The sequence below is a fragment of the Ylistrum balloti genome, unplaced genomic scaffold (assembly GCF_031769215.1).
Source record: "Ylistrum balloti isolate Yb309-2 unplaced genomic scaffold, AGI_CSIRO_Ybal_v1 Utg369660, whole genome shotgun sequence".
Taxonomy (NCBI): Eukaryota; Metazoa; Mollusca; class Bivalvia; order Pectinida; family Pectinidae; genus Ylistrum; species Ylistrum balloti.
In genome coordinates, this window is record NW_026781911.1 from 230,692 (window position 1) to 252,695 (window position 22,004).

The 22,004-nt window shown below is 34.5% G+C and overlaps 2 protein-coding genes across 3 annotated transcripts in view; one reads left to right on the forward strand and one right to left on the reverse strand.

The window, feature by feature from the left end:
• LOC132558522 (ryanodine receptor 2-like) overlaps positions 1-16,132 on the forward strand; it is a 157,435-nt gene extending 141,303 nt beyond the window's left edge. Inside the window, 20 exon segments of the mRNA XM_060223095.1 lie at positions 585-903; positions 2,619-2,717; positions 2,910-2,995; positions 3,210-3,410; positions 3,705-3,911; positions 4,318-4,470; positions 4,644-4,737; positions 8,120-8,206; positions 8,469-8,831; positions 9,024-9,142; positions 9,502-9,562; positions 9,750-9,896; positions 10,278-10,409; positions 11,148-11,196; positions 11,441-11,548; positions 12,677-12,741; positions 13,043-13,143; positions 13,293-13,344; positions 14,323-14,355; positions 14,357-16,132. Coding sequence (XP_060079078.1) covers positions 585-903; positions 2,619-2,717; positions 2,910-2,995; positions 3,210-3,410; positions 3,705-3,911; positions 4,318-4,470; positions 4,644-4,737; positions 8,120-8,206; positions 8,469-8,831; positions 9,024-9,142; positions 9,502-9,562; positions 9,750-9,896; positions 10,278-10,409; positions 11,148-11,196; positions 11,441-11,548; positions 12,677-12,741; positions 13,043-13,143; positions 13,293-13,344; positions 14,323-14,355; positions 14,357-14,599 — 2,719 coding nt within the window. The 3' untranslated portion in view covers positions 14,600-16,132.
• A 2,989-nt stretch (positions 16,133-19,121) lies between these two features.
• Positions 19,122-22,004, reverse strand: part of LOC132558529 (UPF0696 protein C11orf68 homolog) — a 38,292-nt gene continuing 35,409 nt past the window's right edge. For both annotated transcript variants that reach the window (XM_060223115.1, XM_060223108.1), the window contains exon 3: positions 19,122-20,214. In XM_060223115.1, coding sequence (XP_060079098.1) covers positions 19,566-20,214 — 649 coding nt within the window. In that variant the 3' untranslated portion in view covers positions 19,122-19,565. The remainder of the gene's footprint in view (positions 20,215-22,004) is intronic.

The window sequence follows — 22,004 nt, forward strand, 5'->3', positions numbered from 1 at the left end:
TGCCCAGTATCTGCATTAGACTAAGCATGCTCTGTGAAGTAAATTATTGAGTCACTTCTACATAGTTGTTTAAAACTTTTATTTATTGATAATGTTTTAAAGTTGGTTTTGCTACAATAAGGAATTTACACTTGATCTGCAGTTTGTTTATAAATCATCACATTGAAAATATTCTACTTAGATTCCTGGATGGTTTCATATACACACTCAGATTTGACACGTATTTAGACCGTCTTATTTACACATTTGTGGCTGCACTTCTGCGCTTCCAGCTTATCAGTGTATGCACAACCTGAAGGCTTGTTTAGTATTTTCTCCAAAGTCTAGAATCTTTTAAGATTTGTTTAAAATTGTGAATGTTCTCAGATGTAATTTCATTTACTTTTTAAAATTTTTGACAAACAATATAACGGAATGATTTTTGACAGAAATTGATACAATTGACAATTTCGGTATGAACAAGCCTCCTATCACATCAAAATCTTACCACAGCTTTACTCATCACTGGCACATTTGATTCAATTTAAGTTGTTAAATAATGTTAATTGATAACTGTGTAATGACCTTGATTGACCTTTGTCTAGAGAAGAGATCGAGTACATCATGATGTGTGTGGATGCTAACCAGGATGGCAAGGTAGACTTCAATGAGTTCACAGACCGTTTCCATAATCCTGCCAAAGACATTGGTTTCACAATGGCAGTGTTGCTTACCAACTTGTCAGAGCACATGCCCAATGACCCACGTCTGGAGCGCTTCCTGGAGAAGGCTCGTAGTGTACTTGATTACTTTGAGCCGTTCCTTGGAAGGATTGAGATCATGGGCAGTGCCAACAGGATTGAGCGTGTCTACTTTGAGATCACACAATCACACATTGACCAGTGGGAGAAACCTCAGATCAAGGTAGGGTTGGCAGAAGGCTACCAAAACACTGTTCTATGAGGACAGTATCTACATTCAGTATGTATATATATAACATAAAGTAGATACAATTGACATTGCTTTAAAGACTTCCTGTATATGGCAATTACCTGTCTTATATAATGAAGGTCACTTGTTTTCATTTCCCTATGTCAGACAGGTAAAGTAATAAAACCTCTGTATAAAGGTCACTTTTCTCTCCTTGTGCAGCTTTGTAGACAGGTTTGACTATACATAAAATACAAAACTTAATAAAAACTGTATCTGATTATTTCAATAAACAGTAAAGTGGGACCTTAATAACTAGCTTTATTCTCAGTAGATAATCCTGTCACTGCCATTCCCAGTAGATAATCTAACCACTGTCATGCTCAGTAGATAATCCAGTCACTCATTCTCAGTGGATAATCCAGTCACTCATTCTCAGTAGATAATCCAGTCACTCATTCTCAGTGGATAATCCAGTCACTCATTCTCAGTAGATAATCCAGTCACGCATTCTCAGTAGATAATCCAGTCACTCATTCTCAGTAGATAATCCAGTCACTCATTCTCAGTAGATAATCCAGTCACTCATTCTCAGTAGATAATCCAGTCACTCATTCTCAGTAGATAATCTAGTCACTCATTCTCAGTAGATAATCCAGTCAGTTGATAATTACCTGGTAAGTCACTCATTCTCAGTAGATAATCCAGTCACTCATTCTCAGTAGATAATCCAGTCACTCATTCTCAGTAGATAATCCAGTCACTCATTCTCAGTAGATAATCCAGTCACTCATTCTCAGTAGAGTACTCATTCTCAGTAGATAATCCAGTCACTCATTCTCAGTAGATAATCCAGTCACTCATTCTCAGTAGATAATCCAGTCACTCATTCTCAGTAGATAATCCAGTCACTCATTCTCAGTAGATAATCAGTAGATAATCCAGTCACTCAGTAGATAATCCAGTCACTCATTCTCAGTAGATAATCCAGTCACTCATTCTCAGTAGATAATCCAGTCACTCATTCTCAGTAGATAATCCAGTCAGTTGATAATTACCTGGTAAGTCACTCATTCTCAGTAGATAATCCAGTCAGTTGATAATTACCTGGTAAGTCACTCATTCTCAGTAGATAATCCAGTCACTCATTCTCAGTAGATAATCCAGTCACTCATTCTCAGTAGATAATCCAGTCACTCATTCTCAGTAGATAATCCAGTCAGTTGATAATTACCTGGTAAGTCACTCATTCTCAGTAGATAATCCAGTCAGTTGATAATTACCTGGTAAGTCACTCATTCTCAGTAGATAATCCAGTCAGTTGATAATTACCTGGTAAGTCACTCATTCTCAGTAGATAATCCAGTCACTCATTCTCAGTAGATAATCCAGTCAGTTGATAATTACCTGGTAAGTCACTCATTCTCAGTAGATAATCCAGTCACTCATTCTCAGTAGATAATCCAGTCACTCATTCTCAGTAGATAATCCAGTCACTCATTCTCAGTAGATAATCCAGTCACTCATTCTCAGTAGATAATCCAGTCACTCATTCTCAGTAGATAATCCAGTCACTCATTCTCAGTAGATAATCCAGTCACTCATTCTCAGTAGATAATCCAGTCATTTTCATTCTCAATAGATGATCAAGACACTTTCATTTTCATTATTGAATCAAAACTTAACAACATCTTTAAATTTGTTTTCAGGAATCCAAACGTTCCTTCCTCCACAGTGTGGTCAATGATGGAGGGGACAAGGAGAAGCTTGAGAGCTTTGTCAACTTCTGTGAGGACACCATCTTTGAGGTAGGTAGGATGAAAAATGTTTGATTACTATTTTTAAATATAGTACTAATATGTACTTATTTATAGGATTTTTCAAAAGAGGCACAAGATCTGTAATATTTCAATAAGTTTTGATATATGCACTTACACATGAAAAGGAAAGTAAATTAGTTATAAACTATTTCTGTAAATATTTACTGTCTTTATTACTAGATGCAACATGCCACAAGCATTAGTGCTGAAGAGCAAAGGATTGCCTCCCTTAGAAGTGGTGTTGGAACTGAAGGGGGAGGTGGAGGGTAAGTTAATGCTGGGATTTATATGTTCTATAGGTTTTGTATGTAGGATATTGTTCTGCTTACAAACTAGGATATATTTGAGTACTTTAAACTTTAACTATGCTTTGAGAGTACACTAAACTAAAATCCTCTCCTCAAGAAGAACAAAAATAACAAAAATATACAACGTTGAAATTATCTATACCTGATGCTTATATATTTTACTGGATTAAAGGATGTTGGAGCCACTGAAGATGGGCTACCGATTCATGATGGATGGCCTGTTTACAATATTATCATTCTTCACCTGGACAAATCTTAAGTCAGGGTACAGGATGTACAGGAGCATGTCCTACTGGCAACTGTTCAAAGCTCTCGTCAAACTCAACTTTAAAATCTGCTTCACGCTCCTTACATTCCTCTTCCATGTCTTCTGGTGAGTCAAAATACTGTTTACTTAAATTACTAATTGGTTACTGAACAAGATAATGTACAATTATTTGTAATGGACTAATTTACTGGCAATTTCTTACACTGTTGCTTTGCATAATCCTCTCGACATTACAAAAAGAATTCAAAGATTTTATGGGGTTATAACATATAAACATTGGCCAATGAAAATGCTTGTTTCATAGAGGATTAAATGATGAAATAATGATGTTGATGTTAGAAAGTGATAGAACTGTTACTTAAATCTTTTAAGTAATGCTACGGGTGAATACTATTACAGGACATTACTGAAGTTTGTGGCTAACATGATGATGGGTGAGAAGAGTGCAGAACCGACAACGCCCCAGGGTCCAAAGATACTGGCCCTACCTGCCCCGGAGCCAAAGGAAACGCCTAAACCACCCATTATACCACCAGTCGAGATTGAGACAGCAGAACCTGTCAGGGCATTCGGCATGGCGATCTCTACAGAGGATGGTGATCCAACGTAAGCTCAGTCACTTGAGTTGCATACTCTTGTGGAAACTATATCGACAAATATTTGCCCAAGGTTTTTCACCCTCATGTAAAACTTTTCATTTTTGCCCAGTGTTGAATTTGCCCTAACATCCTAAAAGGCATGTAATTTCAGCTTTAACATCAAACTTAAGCTCTCCTTTTATTTTTGACCTATGGATAAAGAAAGGTAAAATAGGCAAAGGTGTGACTGCAGCAAAAGTTCACTTGTATACAGTATTTCACAGTAACATGGAGTAAAACTTTTTTCTCATTATTTATTCTCAAAACACAATACATGTGTTTCATTACTGAAACTTTGTTCCATGTCCTTTTGTCAATATTTTTTGGGGAGAACAAAGAAATTATTTCATAATGATATTGAATTATATTTACAGGATTCAGTTGGACTCTGACAATGTCTCAACACAACCTAGTGCGGAAGCCACAGCTGAGGGAACTGTTACAGGAGCACCACATGAGGATCCAGTTACCACCACAAACGACGCACAAGCCACAGAACAGTCCTTCCTGTCTGCAGAGATGGCAAAGTGAGTGTCAAATATTGAAGACGTAAACAGCCAGGTCAATAGTGTCAGATAGTATAGGATAATGGACATTGAACATAGGTGTGAATAATAACCAAAATTGTGATAAGGAAGGATGTTAACAGATAATTATGGAGTGTTTTTTTAGTTTATGTGTGATACTTATTATTTTTCAGGGCTGCCTATGGCTCTAACACAACACCACAACCTGCTGATGAAGATGATGTGCCTTACGAAACTAAAGGATTTGATTACGGAAAATATGTGCTGGTAAGTACATATTGTAATGTCCCCTGTCTGTAGATACCTCAGTAGCTTATAGATGGGTATGTCATGTGCTTGCTGAGATGATGCTTTAACAATGATAATAGTTAACTAACGACAAATCTTTTGAGGATACAACATCTGTACCATATAAATTTATGGTATATAACATAAATAACAAACTTGTTCTGCAACACATGGTATGCTGTAATGTGTAGTTGAAACCGTGTTACTGCAAAATTACAAAAGAATTGTAGTAACATATATAATTTGTTATTGGTGTTATTCAATGGAAATATCAATTCGATATTTGAAACTTGTCGCCAATATTTTTTATTTTGACTCGCAAATTAAAACTCTTGCTAAAATGAAAAGCTCTACTAGCCTAGGTCTTATATGTATGTAGCTCGTATTAAAAAAAATGCTGTAACCAATATATGATGACCTGATATTGTCTTGTGTAAACCTCTATGTCAGGAGATGTATTAGGATATGACAGTATCTTGTACTAGTATTAATTCATATTTGATTCATTTATAGAAATAACACATATTAACATAATAACTAAGTATCTTAAAAGCAAAATAAAACTGAAGAATTATTGTAAAAGTGGAGATTTCATTCATTCAGTCTTACTAATGATAATGTTCATCTGAATTTTCTTTGGAAGTATCCAGTTAATGATTTTCCAAAATATGAAACTTCCTTAAAATTACAGAGAAATGTTTGAATATGAAATATCCACTTTTACACTATAATGAATGGATGTATCTGGAAACTAATTACTGTAGTGATATTAACTCCTAGTCAACTGCAGGTGTTAGTAAACGATGAATAAACCTGTGAATGTGTGAATGTGTATGGCTGGTGACTAAATCAAGGAGTGGATGTTTTTAATGATGGCATTTTCCCTGGTTGTGGTATTTCAGTAGGTTTTTTGGTTTTATTTGTCTTATTATTTCAAACATTTATTATTTTTGTTTTTCAGTGCTTAATGGTAATTGATGGAAGATATATGTATACATCGTTATCACTAACTGTTTTTGATATGAGATATATAATATATATTTAAACACTAACTGTTTGTGATGCAAAATATATCGCCATATAATCACTAATCATTTGTGATATGAGATTTATATAATCACTAACTGTTAGCAATGATGAGAAAAAATGTACAGCTTTTTATGTGATTATCACTAACTGTTTGCAATGACACATCCTTTGAAATGACACTTAATTGATTGCTTGCCTAATTTTTCAGCCCACCATCATCAATTAATTTAAATTGCTCTATGTCATTGGTCTGTTGTCCTTTTAAACAAATTTTTTGTTATCACCATTTCTTGAGAAGTATTCGATGGATCTTTCTCAAATTTGATTTGTTTGTTTCCATTAGCCCCTAATTGTACCGGTTTGAATGTTAGACTGGTCAGAAAATGAAAATGGCTGACAAGCGGTCATGTAGGATTTGGCAGTTTAAAGATTTGCCATTTCTCACAGGAGGAATTATTAAAAATCATATAATTAAGAGCAAACACAGAGGGGGAAAAAAGGAAGAACTAAGGTCCTGCATTTAAAGAATAAATAAATTTTCAAACAATGAGGGATCTTGTCTGTTATATAAACTTTATAATAATTTATTCATTCATTATCATTTTCCATGCAAAGTGACTACTATTGATATATGGGAATCCCCTCAGAGTTATACCAGTCAGCATTACCTATTTTAAAAAGACATCCAGCTACATCAATATTTGGCTTAAAAATTAATACTTTTTTTTATTTGATAGTAATTTTTTTTTCATTTTTACACAGCAGCCTTATTTATGTTGATTTATATTTTTTATGAAATGATATTTGATAATATTTTGTGAAAAGGAACCTTGAAATTTGATTTTGCATTGTAAGATTTGACAATTCAAATACATTCCAAGGACACTTCTAAGATGTTGACAAATATGCAGTTAATTATTTGGAACTTAATAATTCATCGTAGATAAAATTTTAGTCTGTTTGTTGATCATGTGAGCCATTTACGAAAAGTACTTTTACTTCTTAATTATTAACATATAGCCCATGTAAATGAGAAAAAAGTAGGTGAGAATTAAAAAATCATTGTTCACCTGAATATTAACAGTCCTAATGTAACAGTTTCCAACACTACGGGCACTTTGTCCTCCTAATTTGTTGTTTAAAGTCTTAAAACCCTAAAATAATTTTTATCTATTATGACTTGTTTATTCTTTTGATTGTTAACAATTGTTTTCCATTGATTAGTTTTCATTCCTTTGTTTTGGTTAACTGTCTAGTATCAGTTTTGTTCAATATTTATGTTTACTAATCCAATTTTTATGCTTTGATCAAGATTTTGATGTGATCTATGATGAAATGACATCGGTTTCTTCCATTTATCTCTGCATTCATCGTTAACCATATCATCAACATAAAACTTTATTAGCATGTATAATATAAACAAACACAGTTATTATTGAAGTTAAGTGAAATATTTAGCATACTGATTAGCATACTTGAGCTGTTTCACCTGTCTCTGTAATTCTATTTTATAATACATCAACAGGTTTCTTAGTATGTCACTATCTGCCATATTACATTGTCAATGCATTCTTTTTCCTGGAAAGATTATCAAACAAAACTCTGAAGATTACAGCTAATATATGGAAGTAACTAAAGCTAATAATCTGGTTATTTGGAACCATATACAACAAGTCAATCAACTACATTTCGACTTGTTACTTATCTCAACCCCCCCCCTAAACCTTGTTTTCCAACTAAGTTAATTTTTCCTTTACAACACACAAATTTTCAGGACAGTGCCCTTAGCATGCAATATGAGATCTTAGTAGAAAAAAGTGTTGTTTTGAGACTATTTAAAATCAACAATCAGTGAAGATAGTTTCATTCTATAAGACATTGGGGTATCATTTGATTAACTAAATTTACACTGGCTGCATTGCCTGCACATTTCTTGAGACTGGAAGGTTTCATACAGACATAAGTTATATTGCTAAGTATATTATACAACATTTTAATAATAAAAAAATTATGCAGAGTTAACTTGTACCATTCTTAGGGTTAGACTTTAATTTTTAGGGTGTCAGTTTTTTTTCTTCAAATTTTAAAAATTTTATTTTGAATGTATGGTAGTTTTTAAAATGAGATTTATCTCAAGTTGTGAATGAGTTTTGGCATTTATTTGATTTCAGAACTTTCAGTTCTTTGATGTTGATATCTGGTTTATAATCAGAATGAATGTGAACAGTTATAAGAATGATTTTATTACTGAAGAAAGCTTGGTCTAGTCAAAGAAAAAAGTATTTGTATTTTTACCAAATATATCATGAATGTTTATTTTTTCTGTTCCCAGAGCCTGTTTGCCAGGAACTTCTACAACTTCAAGTACATTGCTCTTGCTCTGGCCTTTGGTATCAACATTATGCTGCTGTCCTACAAGGTAAAAACTAATCTGAGTGAAAAAAAAATCAAACTAGGGAAAGTAAGAAAATACATTCTAGTTTATAACTGATGATAATACAATGTTATAAAGAAAGTGAAGATAATGTTAATCTTTTGGACTTTTAATCCCTAGTGGAATCGAGGTATACAATTGATTGTGTTAAATAGCATTCCAATCATGTGCTGTGAACTCAAGGAGGAGGATGTAGGTTTTTGTTAGAAGACTGCATGAATGATGTCATCTGTAATTGCTGTTACAGGTAAGTAAGCTTCATCATGAGGTAGACTTGGAGGATGGCGGTAATGGAACGGAGGCTGAGGATGATGACGACATGGAGTACATATCCATGGAAGGCGATGTCAACTGGAGGGAACCTACTATGTTTGGTCTAGCTTTGTTCCATACACTCACAGCCTTCTCCATGCTCATTGCCTACTACTGTCTCAAAGTGCCACTAGTCATCTTCAAAAGGGAAAAGGATATCGCCCGTAATCTGGAGTTTGAGGGGATGTGGATTGCAGAACAGCCAGGAGAAGAAGACATCAAGGGACGTTGGGACAAACTGGTCCTGAGCACTTGTTCCTTCCCTGAGAGTTACTGGGACAAGTTTGTCAAGAAGAAGGTAAGTTGAATTTTGAGTGGGTTCAACAGTTTCAAAAGGAATTTTATTTTAAAAAGGACTTCTTAATGAACAATCTTCTACCATGCTGGATAACTTTATGTAGTTTTGAGAATTTGTGAATAATATAATAAAAGATTGATGCATTATTTCTAAGCTGTGAGTTTCAAAGGATGTCCTTCGATATATGTACAGGTTCGCGCCAGGTATGCTGATCAGTACGACTATGAGGCCATTAGCAACCTCTTGGGAATGGATAAGGGCGACTCTATCAAAATTGGTGAACAACAGAACTCCAGTATAGTGCCAGATTTGTATGTATAATGAGAATTATCTTAATATGTTTATTTGTGAAGGTTGATATTTTTGCTTGCAACATATATCAGCTGCTCCAAGTAATGAAAGTAATGAGTTGTGATCATTAGAGTCTGAAATCTTTACAAGTGTGTTTGAACTACTGAAGATTTCTGAATTGGTAACATTAAGTAGAACTCATCTTGAAGTAAGAACAACGAAACACCAAGGAAAAATTTGTGTTTAAATAAAGTTGTAGTGAGCACCACTACTAGACAATATAAAAGTGTTGTTCATCTGTAAAACACTGGTTTTCTTGTTTAGTATATTCATTGTGAAGTAATAATTTGTAAAACCTACTACATCTCTCCTGTTTCAGCCTCCGCAATCTTGACTGGCAGTACCAGTTCTGGAAGTGGGGTGTTATTTTCACTGACAATGTAAGTTTATTTGATCAAGCCTTTGTCATTGAAAATATTCTGTACTTCATGCGAAACATTGAAGTGAAGATCATACATAATTTTTATATGGTTCGTTTCTAATGCTCTGTGGAAATGTGAAATAAGCTGAAGCTGATTTTGAAAGTTTGTGTGGAGGTACTGACTTGTCTGTGTAACTTGTTTTCAGTCATTCCTGTACTTACTATGGTACTTCATCTTCTCCGTCCTTGGCAATTTCAACAATTTCTTCTTCGCTGCTCACTTGTTGGATGTTGCCATCGGTTTCAAAACATTGAGGACAATCTTGCAATCTGTCACACATAATGGAAAACAGGTATGTGTTACCAGCTTAGGAATATATCATATAAATCACGGCATAGACTATCTTGTATAGTTCAATGGAGATTCAGATTTGAAATAGTGCTGATTTCTACAGAGGGCATTTCATTTGTAAAATTTTGTTTACTAACAGGCAGGCTTAATATAGAGTATTTACTTGGCTGACCTCCAACAGAATGTATTGAATAGGAGAGAGATTTAACTTCAAATAGTAACTTTGGTTATAAAACAGTAGTGAATATATCTTGGTGTGCCTTAATCTATATACATTTCAAGTTTATGTTAATATAAAGTCTTATTCTTGCTATTCTGTTCACACTACTACCATACCATACACGATACTAGTAAATAAGCATCTGTATCCGTCTTGTTACAGCTGGTGTTGACTGTGATGCTGACAAGTGTGATTGTGTATATCTACACTGTGATAGCCTTCAACTTCTTCCGTAAATTCTATGTGAAGGAGGAGGACGGTTCAGTAGACTACAAGTGTCATGACATGGCCACTGTAAGTTTATTTGTTATCTTCTCATACTCCTTCATAAAGTTAACATTCTAGATTGTTATTAAGTCACCTGTAATGAAGGTTGAGGTAAGCCCTTGCTTGATGTATGCTCTTCCTGCAATGAACTTTTCCATTAAGTACTTCTTCTTATGAACCACAATGACTAGAGTCTGAACAGTTCAGTCATAAAGGTCAGATGTGCTATCTTCTATAAAATCTTAAAAACGACTCATAATGAATTAGAATGTCTTTAATCATGCCTTTTTGTTGTCTTACTTGAAAGATTATCAATACTACAGTAGTGGTATATTGTATTCATTTCATCAAGAAAATTATTCCAACAAACCAAAATACCTGTATTTGTAGTCTTCAGACATTCATATTGCTTCTGACATGTAGTTAGCTCTTAAAACTTACTTTGAAACACAGGTAAGTCACCAGTACTTATGTAACAGTAATTGTGGCCAAGCATTGTTTTCAGTCATGCAAGTATATATACTTAGTATGTAAGTGAAACACTAGAATCATGGTATTGAGGCAGCTATATGCTAAAAAAAATCCTCATGTTTTTCTTGGTGTTAATACACACTCTTTTCACTTCTTGCATAATAAAAACACTCCAAATGAAGTATTTGTGGAAGCCTGAATTGAGTCTGCATATAAACACTACCTAAAATACAAGAGTTACACTCACTTTGGTTAAAGTTATTTTAAAGATTTTTTGATGTTTTAACTTTGCAGTGCTTTGTGTACCATCTCCATACTGGAGTGAGGGCCGGTGGTGGCATTGGTAAGTAACTAATTATGTCAGATTATCAACAGCATTTCTGTCTCTATTCATTTGGTACATGTTTGCTTGTTGAATGCATCAGTGCAGATGATGAACAGAAAACTGACCAGACTCAAAGATAGAAATATTATTACACTTAAATCATTATAACTTTGCTTGTGATCACAAGATAATGCAACTTATTAACTAGTTTTAAAATTCAACTTCAAGACTACAAACTAACAAGTATGACTTATTATTGTAGGTGACGAGATTGAGCCTGCAGACGGAGACGCATATGAAGTGTACAGGATCTTGTTCGATATCACCTTCTTCTTCTTTGTCATTGTCATTCTGCTGGCCATTATCCAGGGTAGGTATAACAAGGGTTCTCAGGCACTAAGAGACATCTTTACCAGTGTCATTATCCAGGGTAGGTATAACAAAGGTTCTCAGGCACTAAGAGACATCTGTATCAGTCTCGTTATCCAGGGTAGATATAACAAGGTTTCTCAGGCACTAACAGACATCTTTACCAGTGTCATTATCCAGGGTAGTTATAACAAGGATTCTCAGGCACTAACGGACATCTGTATCAGTCTCGTTATCCAGAGTAGTTATAACAAGGATTCTCAGGCACTAACTGACATTTTTACCAGTGTCATTATCCAGGGTAGTTATAACAATGATTCTCAGGCACTAACGGACATCTTTACCAGTGTCATTGTCCAGGATATTTATAACAAGGGTTCTCAGGCACCAAGGGACATCTTTATCAGTCTCATTATCCAGGGTAGGTATAACAAGGATTCTCAGGCACTAACGTACGTCTTTACCAGTGTCATTATCCAGGGTAGTTATAACAAGGGTTCTCAGGCACTAACAGACGTCTTTACCAGTGTCATTATCCAGGGTAGTTATAACAAAGGTTCTCAGGCACTAAGAGATATCGTTATCAGTGTCATTATCCAGGGTAGTTATAACAAAGGTTCTCAGGCACTAAGAGATATCGTCATCAGTGTCATTTTCCAGGATAGTTATAACAAAGGTTCTCGGGCACTAAGAGATATCGTCATCAGTGTCATTATCCAGGGTAGTTATAACAAAGGTTCTCAGGCACTAAGAGATATCGTTATCAGTGTCATTATCCAGGGTAGTTATAACAAAGGTTCTCAGGCACTAAGAGATATCGTTATCAGTGTCATTATCCAGGGTAGTTATAACAAAGGTTCTCAGGCACTAAGAGATATCGTTATCAGTGTCATTATCCAGGGTAGTTATAACAAAGGTTCTCATCCACTAAGAGACATATTTATTGATGATTTGATAATTTCATCAGTAAGAGATAAGCTATTTGTGATACTGTACATTTACGTAAACATCAGACCTGCTGTCATATAAGTTGGAAATTAGATTCTATTAAACTTTTGTTTAACACAGGACAACATATGTTTAGTAAATATCTTGGTTATGTTTTTACTTGAATACATTTGAATCCTAGGTTTGATCATTGATGCCTTTGGTGAGCTCAGGGACCAGCTAGAGCAAGTGAAAGAAGATATGGAGGTGAGTATATACCCAAGCTTTGTCTCCCCTATATAAAATTGGTTGTTGAATTCTTTAAGTGCTATTCTGATACAAGGATTTAACAATGTTATGAGGATATCTACATAGATCCTGCTCATATCAGGTAGAACGACATACTTTTTAACAAAACCACTTTAACAGATCAATATATGATAATACATTTTACATATTTTGAATGGATAGAAAAGCTTTCATTTGTACATTTTTTTATGTAGATCTGGTATCTACCTGGTATTTATCTTCACCGTAGGTCTAATTAGTATATTATGTTCTTTTTCAGTCAAAGTGCTTCATCTGTGGTATCGGGAAAGAATACTTTGATAAGATACCACATGGGTTTGAGACCCATGTCAAGAATGAACACAATTTCGCAAATTACATGTAAGTATTGTTGAGGATTCAATTGCATTTACCTTTTTTTGTAATTTACTGTTGAGAATTGTAAATTACCACACAAAATACATCAGAAACACTGCCAATAGCAGTTTGTAGTAAATGTTGAAAAATATTAAGATTTGGTGTCATTTCAGGTTCTTCTTGATGCATTTAATCAACAAGCCTGATACAGAATACACTGGACAGGTAAGTTATTGATAGATACAGAATACACTGGACAGGTGGGTTATAGATAGATACAGAATACACTGGACAGGTGGGTTATAGATAGATACAGAATACACTGGACAGGTGAGTTATTGATAGATACAGAATACACTGGACAGGTGGGTTATAGATAGATACAGAATACACTGGACAGGTGGGTTATAGGTAGATACAGAATACACTGGACAGGTGAGTTATTGATAGATACAGAATACACTGGACAGGTGAGTTATTGATAGATACAGAATACACTGGACAGGTGGGTTATAGATAGATACAGAATACCCTGGACAGGTGAGTTATTGATAGATACAGAATACACTGGACAGGTGGGTTATAGATAGATACAGAATACACTGGACAGGTGAGTTATTGATAGATACAGAATACACTGGACAGGTGGGTTATAGATAGATACAGAATACACTGGACAGGTAAGTTATTGATAGATACAGAATACACTGGACAGGTGGGTTATAGATAGATACAGAATACACTGGACAGGTGAGTTATTGATAGATACAGAATACATAGGACAGGTTGATTTTCTACAGATACAAAATACATATGACAGGTCAGTTCTCTATAGATACACAATATGCAGGATATATGAGTTCTCTATATACATTATGCAGGAGGACAGGCGAGCACAATAAACACTAAAGTAAAAAATTGTCAGTAGTTTGTGGTTGGTATACATTTTATGGGTGAGGTTTTAGATCCATTTACACATGCACCTATCAAATAGAACCTGGTTATTCACAAGTTTTTCTAACTGGTTAAATGTAATTGATTGTAATGATCATCTTTAATCCTTATTGCTTTTGGATAGAATTATATTTTTTTTAATACCTTTAGTCCTGCTAATGTGAAGTTGCTTTAAACTTCATGGAAGTGTCAATAGGTGAAGGTATATTTTGACATTGCTTACTGAAGTTATATGTGTGTTTTTCTCAGGAGTCCTATGTCTGGGAGCTGTATCAGCAACGGTGCTGGGATTTCTTCCCTGTGGGTGACTGCTTCAGGAAACAGTACGAAGATGAAGCCTCAACCTAATACAAACAGACTGAAGACAGTCAACGTCATTAAAGAGGCTAACAATCCTGATGTTCAAGGTCATTTAATGCAAAATTATGGCCTTGGATTATTTCAATTATTGTCCCAAACAGGAGATGAATTAAGCTGCTCAAAATTTGGGGTGTTACAAGAAATTCAACCACAGAATTTCCTCTAGGAACATGCAGAAATTCCCCATCAAAGCATTTCTTTGACCTTTCTAAAGGTAACTATAGCCTTGGAGCAAAGCTTTCTCTCTGTTGACATGGTGACAAGCCTCAAGTGCGGTTCCATTGACATGGTACCCAGACCCTTACCACACCTAGTGTGTACCCAAACCAAAGTGATATCATCTCCATGGCTCCAAGTTCCTTTTATTTCATTTAATGTCCGTGGATTAATTCAGTGTTACCCATGTATAACAGGCTACTGGTACTTTACTGCTGGTCTGTTTCTAGTGACAATCTTTGTTCATGGAATTACCTTAAGAAAGCTAACTATTCTTTTGTTAAGAAATCAGTATTATGCAAAAGAGTCCCACTCTTGTGATTAATAAATGTAAAGTAGAATTGAAAGAATGGTGTTAGGTGACAAAACGTGTGTTTTGAAGAAGGAAACAAGTATTAATCTTGATAAACCTGAAGTATGGACTGTTTTTGCAGTGAGGATGGGAAAATGTGCAATTTTTTTAAATAAACTTTTAAACAAAATTGACCCACTTTCTTCACCTGATTTTAATATTTACAGTTGTAGACAAGGACTGAAAGTTTTACATGTGATTTTTAGTAAAACACTTTGTGGTTAAATGGAAATTTATTTACAAACTTGTATATTGTTTCCAATTTTCTTTTTCCTTTTGTAGAAGAGAATTACTTCTGTTCATGAAAATTTTGGTTTTATGTAAAATTTGCTCTTACATTTTATGCCCTGTTTAGAACCTGTTCATCATGATGGAAAGTTTTAAATAGTCTTTTCATTTTAAATTTATAAAATACCTGTATTACTTAATTTTGCAAATGGGCAGTCTGATTTTTTTTGCCAAAGTTATTTCATTAATGTGCTAGATAATTGATATGAAACGACAGTATAAGTGTTCCTTGTAAATATATGAGTGTGTCCCTCTCTGTATGTGTCTGAGAAATGACTTATATATTTTCTGGATAGATTGGTACATGTACTTTTTAACTTGAAAACATAAGCTTGTTAAACTATTTGAATGTGCAATAGAATATTATACATAGCAAACTTTTGATTGTGCATTTTAAGCGACAAAGTGATTTAGTCTTCCATTTTTCATCCCCATGTTTTTTCTGGCTGTTATCCAGACCATTAACATATCATATATAGAGCCCCTAATATATAGTATACAATGTATATAGTATTTATTTACACACCTGTGTACTGACATGCTGAGGGGTGTAGGTGCTGACTGTCACTAGAAGCAGTGTGGTACCCACACAGGTCGAGCCTGTCATGTGTTTTGGCCACATTTCTCATTTTACCAGTGCATTTAATATAGGAATGTTTTATCTATAATGATCAAGGTCCTTCACAATTTCGATATTACTTGTGCATTTTTTTCTAAATATTTTGTTTCACTTGCTGGTAAATTTGATGCTGTTGTTACCACCTCGTTACTGCAAATATATAAGGTACCATGCCAATGGTCACCCTATTGAATAAAAACATTTTTTTATAAAACTTTGAAAAATCTTGGCATTGTATTTTGAAAATATGTTGTTAAGGATTGTTTATTTGTTTGTTTGCTTGCTACTGGGGTTATCATCCCATCACAGTGAGGCTCCTTGTAGTAGCTGGTGGCTAATTCATGGAATGCCATACCAGAGGCCTACCACATGTCATCCAGAGAAACTGGGGTAAAGTGTTTTGTCCAAAGACACAGAACAGTCCATTTCTGAGACACACTGAAAGAAATTCCAAGAAACATTGACAATTATATTGAACTGTCAAATCCAAAATGATGGTCACCTGTCAGCCATTTTGTTTCCCTGATCAGTCCCAAAATCAAAAGGGCACAACTAGGAATCAAGGGAAACCTTCAAATGAAAATTGAGAAATATCCATTCACTAAACTGTTCTTTTGAAGAAACAGTGAAAGCAAGAATTGTTTAAGGGCTAACAACACATAGACAGAAAGACCATGGACACAGGGTGATGAGAACAACCAATAATCTCAATTTAACATACCAGGCCCCACTTGTATAAAACATCTCAGCTTGAGATTTCCTCAAGTCGAGATTTTCCTCAGCTGATATCTCCTTAAAAACGGCTTGTATAAAATTTTCTCAAGGAACAGGAGGAAGTCATCGACTAGGATGTCCTGAAATTCCTTGAGGAATTTTCATACAAGATATTTTCAAGGAGATATTACCTGAGGAAAATCTGGGCTTGAGGAAATCTGAAATTGAGATATTTTATACAAGAGGGGCCAGAGCACATAAGCTTGCAATATGCCTCTACTATATGTATCATTGTATCATTGTAACGGAGATACATTCCATGTCATATATGAAAAATTCAATAAGATATCACACTAAATCACAACTGAAATATTTTTTAATACTTTCAAAACTCGATACAAATTATCAATAATAAAAAATAACATGGTACTCCTAGAATAATTTAACAAGCTTTTCAATATTTCACTTTGGCACTTTACCTCCAGTTTTTAAGACCAGTTTACACACAAAAAAAATGACAGTTACACATCAGCTGTCAAAAGAACCTTTCTTATTGCTGAAAATAATAAAGGTCAGGAAGACACAACAAATACAAAGGCATTTTCCTATTTTTGAACTTCCCATTAAGAAAATGATTTTTTTTTTCTTTAAAACAATAAATATGTGAATGATATACCTGCTTCATCATGCATGTCTACGAACAACACTTGTGGTTTAAGAGATTTCATTAGGTAAAACAATCACAAAATTGACATCCAATTACATGTAATATAACTTCTCAGAGACCACCAGAAATATATTGGTTCATATTTAGTAAAATTGGAGTACAATGTAGATGAATTTTTTTTTTTTTCCCATTTTTAAAAACAACCTGTTTCAGTGTGTTTGACCTTAGTTTCACATTTAATTAAATTTACAAGGTTTACCAATTAAAAATACATGTGATGTAGGCTTAATTTTAAATTCTGGTCAGTTCAGAAAGTGGTCTGCCCAGCATCTTCATTTCAAATCAATGCCTACTTTATCGAAATAACGACGGTAGTTATCAGATAGGTTTGAAACTGAAAAATTTCTTTCTGGTTCATCTGAAGAAATAATTTTTACAACCTGTAAATTTCTTAATATATTATTCAAAAGGGTCACCTTTCATTACTGTTAGTTTTAACTAAATTGAACAAACACAATTACAGACCATTAGGGAACCTATGAACAATTTATGAAGCACTTTGCAAAACATTCTGACAATCCTGTCTTAATCAAAATTGCCACCTCAGCCATATTTCTTTTTCATATTGGTATGCACTAAGAAACACACAGAATTTTCTTCTTAAAAATCCTGATCATCCCCTTACCTTAAGATAGCAATTAGAAACATCAAATACTAAAATCATTAAGGGCTGCTGACAACCATCTTTGAAATATATCTTATTGCATTCAAAATGTTACTTAAACAACAAAGACCAATACCAATTATGTGGATGGATTTCTCGGAAGCTCACTTCAGTACTTTTGACGAATAGCAATAATAAACTTCTAATGCCAAAATATAAATTGACTGGATACAGTCAGTTTGAAAATATTTTATCATACTGAAAATGTGGCTCACACAACCCATACTAACTAATCATATTGATGGAATACTTAAACTTCAGTTGTAACTTGTTATTGCAAATAAACAAAATTTAGCTCATTATCTGTCGGTATAACAAAAATCCACAGAAAATGACATTTTGGTCAGCTTTCCAAGTTCAAAGGGCTGTAAAACAACAGAAATGGTTTTTCAGAAACTAAAATTCAACATAGATCTGTACATTGTTATCTGCCTGTATCTGTAGGTATGACATGAAAAATAGGCAAAACAGAAAATAAGTTTTGTAAAATTTCTACATGAACTTATCAAAAAAGCTGGGTTATCATTGCATTACATCCTAGCTATTAACAACCAAGGTCACTTAAGGATATATCAGGTTTGGGTGGTGGAGGAAAATCAGAGTTCCTAGAGGAAAACCACTGACCTGCTGTCAGTACCTCATGACTACCTCATGTAGGTCTTGAAGCTGCCACCCAGTACATTATCTGAAGGCATGACAAAAAAAACAACTAGAAAATTCCAGATGTTATGGTAGTCACGGTAACAGCTTAGAAAACTAACAAAGTGTGAAAATTAATTTATAAATCAGAACAATGATAAAAAATCAAAGGCAGTAAAGCTCACATCACATTATAGTTTCCAAAAGTTTTGAAAACGATGTATATCTGTTACCTCATATACAAAGTATACATGGCATCGTCCAGCTGTATGTCTAAATCAAACACATTAAATGAGCACCTTATCACATACAGTTTCATTGTGGCTTTCAGAGGAAAAAATCATCATGACCAGAAATCTTAATGAAGGTTGGAGTGAAATCACTTCTAACATGGCAAAAAATGGTAATACACTACTAGAATAATTGTAAAACTTAACAAATAACTAGGAAAGTAATTACTTACTGGTAAAATTGGAAATGATATATACTAGAATGTAATGTGTAGAATTTAATTATACAAGCAAGTACTCATAATTCCTGGTAAAACTATAATTTGTATATACAAATCAACCCAAAACCGCTTAATTAACAACTAAACATTTTCAAATAAAAGATTGGAGGATAAAGATATTGATGAACCTATTTGAGGATATATTTTTCCATAAAACTGTTTTCAAAAACTTCCTCTTTCTTTGCTTTAAAATCAAACAATAGACTACTGAAAAATCATTCACTTTCATCAGGCGTTGAGGTTCGGGTCGGGGTGGTGTTGGGGTGGAAAATTTTCATTTATTTTGCGGGTACTCATGTCCACGAAATGGTAAACAGTTAAGCTTAGATTATATATATTTATGAAAACCAAAATATTTGAACCTCAAGAGAATATGATTTCACTGTATTGACTCCATGGGGTTTATGAAGTCCTTGGACAACCTAGTGTAACTTTTTCAATCCTTGACTGCTTTAATTTGACATCATAGTCACTTTTGTAAATGGTAGGCCGTATCTTCCACTTGTTCATGGAATATATACCACAATAAGTGTAAACATCAGGTTTGTAATACAGCCTGCCTCGTAATCCTATTGATCGAATACCTCTTTCCAGGGCTTTCACCTCATCCAAATCAAGAAAATTTTCATTGTGGATACATATCACATGTCCATCATTTCTATCAATCCCTTCATCCGTAATGGTGGAGACTTTGGCAAAGTGGCATGGAATGCTGCCTTCCATAATTGCCCAGGCCACCTTGGTCCACAGATGATCCACCTTTAATCCTGTCGTGACTGGAATCAGCATCCACTTTCCTGATGTGATTTGGAATCTGTCAGCTAATTCAAACAGCAACTGTTCAGTAACTTTTTTTGAGGCAACTGCTTGTTCAAAAGCTTTCAGCAAAGCCAGGACATTCACAGGATATTCTTCTTCCTCTTCTTCATCTTCCTCTTCTTCATCTTCCTCTTTTTCATCTTCCTCTTTTTCATCTTTCTCTTTTTCATCATCCTCTGCATCATTGGTACTTGTACGGTTAGGTTTGAAAACACTAATGAAATTCATTTCACTGAAAAAAACCGAAAGAGTGAAGTTCCCTACAACATACAGCAATATTGACTTGCTAACGTTATATGTTTCCAAATCCTATCTATGCCCAATGAATGACCATGTCTTACGGTATGTACACAAGAAGCCCAGGAGCCTTAATGATCATCCAAGGTCTCAAGGTCTTTGGACAGTTTTAGAACCTGTCCATCAGTCCCAGCATTTGGGCAGACAGAATAGAACTGATACTCATAAAAGTTCTATTGTTTCTAAGTTTGAAGGCTTAATTTTTAATTAAAGTCAACTGATAACAATGTCTGTTGTTGTAGTTTAGCATATTTGACCCCTGTAACCTTAATGGAGGTCAAGGTCATTCATTTGAACAAACATAATAGCCTTTCCTCCCAGCATGCTACTTGCCCAATATCAGTACTCTGGGTCATTTTGTTATCAAGAAGAAATTATTTGAAGATTTTAACACATATGACCCCTGTGACCTTGAAAGTAAGCCAAAGTCATTCATTTGAAAAAAAAAACAGGCAGCCTTACATACTACATACCCAATATCATGACTCTGGACCATTTAGTTATTGTGAAGTCGTTTAAAATTTCAACACATATGACCCCTGTGACCTTGAAAGTAAGCCAAAGTCATTCACTGGAAAAAACCTGGCAGCCTTTTATCCCAGCATGCTACTCGCCTAATATCATGACCCTGGACCTTTTCCTTATTGAGAAGAAGTCCCTTAAAGATTTCAATGCATTTCACTCCTGTGATCTTAAAAATAGGTCAAGGTGATTAATTTGAACTAACAGCATACTATCGGCCCTATACTATGATCATGGGCTTCTAGCTTATCACAACAGGTCACTTTAGACTTCATTTCAGGTGATCTAATAATTGACATGTACCACTTTGATCCTGATTATACCATATTTTGAAAAATTCAAAACGTCCTCTCAAGAACCTATGATATGTCATAATATAGGCCCTGATAATACATTGATATGAAGGCAATTGTAAAACTTAATATAATGCAAGAATTTCTGCTCTTATCAAAATGATATACATATGATTTTTTATCATTCTTTTTCATGTAAAAATTTATTCATTCAATACACAACATCAATATATTAGTAAATATAGTATGATTTATTGTCCGTGTTTTAATGACTACAAAATGTCTTACCTAATATCCGGAAGTTATCAAACTGCATATACATATACATGTATTACATAATTGCAACATCATACATATAAATAGCTGTGAATTAACAGGGGACCTAACTGGTCAGTATCTCTACCTGTGTATTAACAGGGGCTATAATGGGTCAGTATCACTACCTGTGTATTAACAGAGGACCTAACTGGTCAGTATCTCTACCTGTGTATTAACAGGGGCTATAATGGGTCAGTATCACTACCTGTGTATTAACAGAGGACCTAACTGGTCAGTATCTCTACCTGTGTATTAACAGGGGACCTAACTGGTCAGTATCACTACCTGTGTATTAACAGGGGACCTAACTGGTGAGTATCACTACCTGTGTATTAACAGGGGACCTAACTGTTCAGTATCAGTACCTGTGTATTAACAGGAGACCTATTGAGTCAGTATCATTACCTGTGTATTAACAGGGGACCTTACTGATCTGTATCACTACCTGTGTATTAACAGGGGACCTAATGGGTCAGTATCACTACCTGTGTATTAATAGGGGACCTAACTGGTCAGTATCACTACCTGTATATTAACAGGGAACCTAATGGGTCAGTATCGCTACCTGTGTATTAACAGGGGACCTAACTGG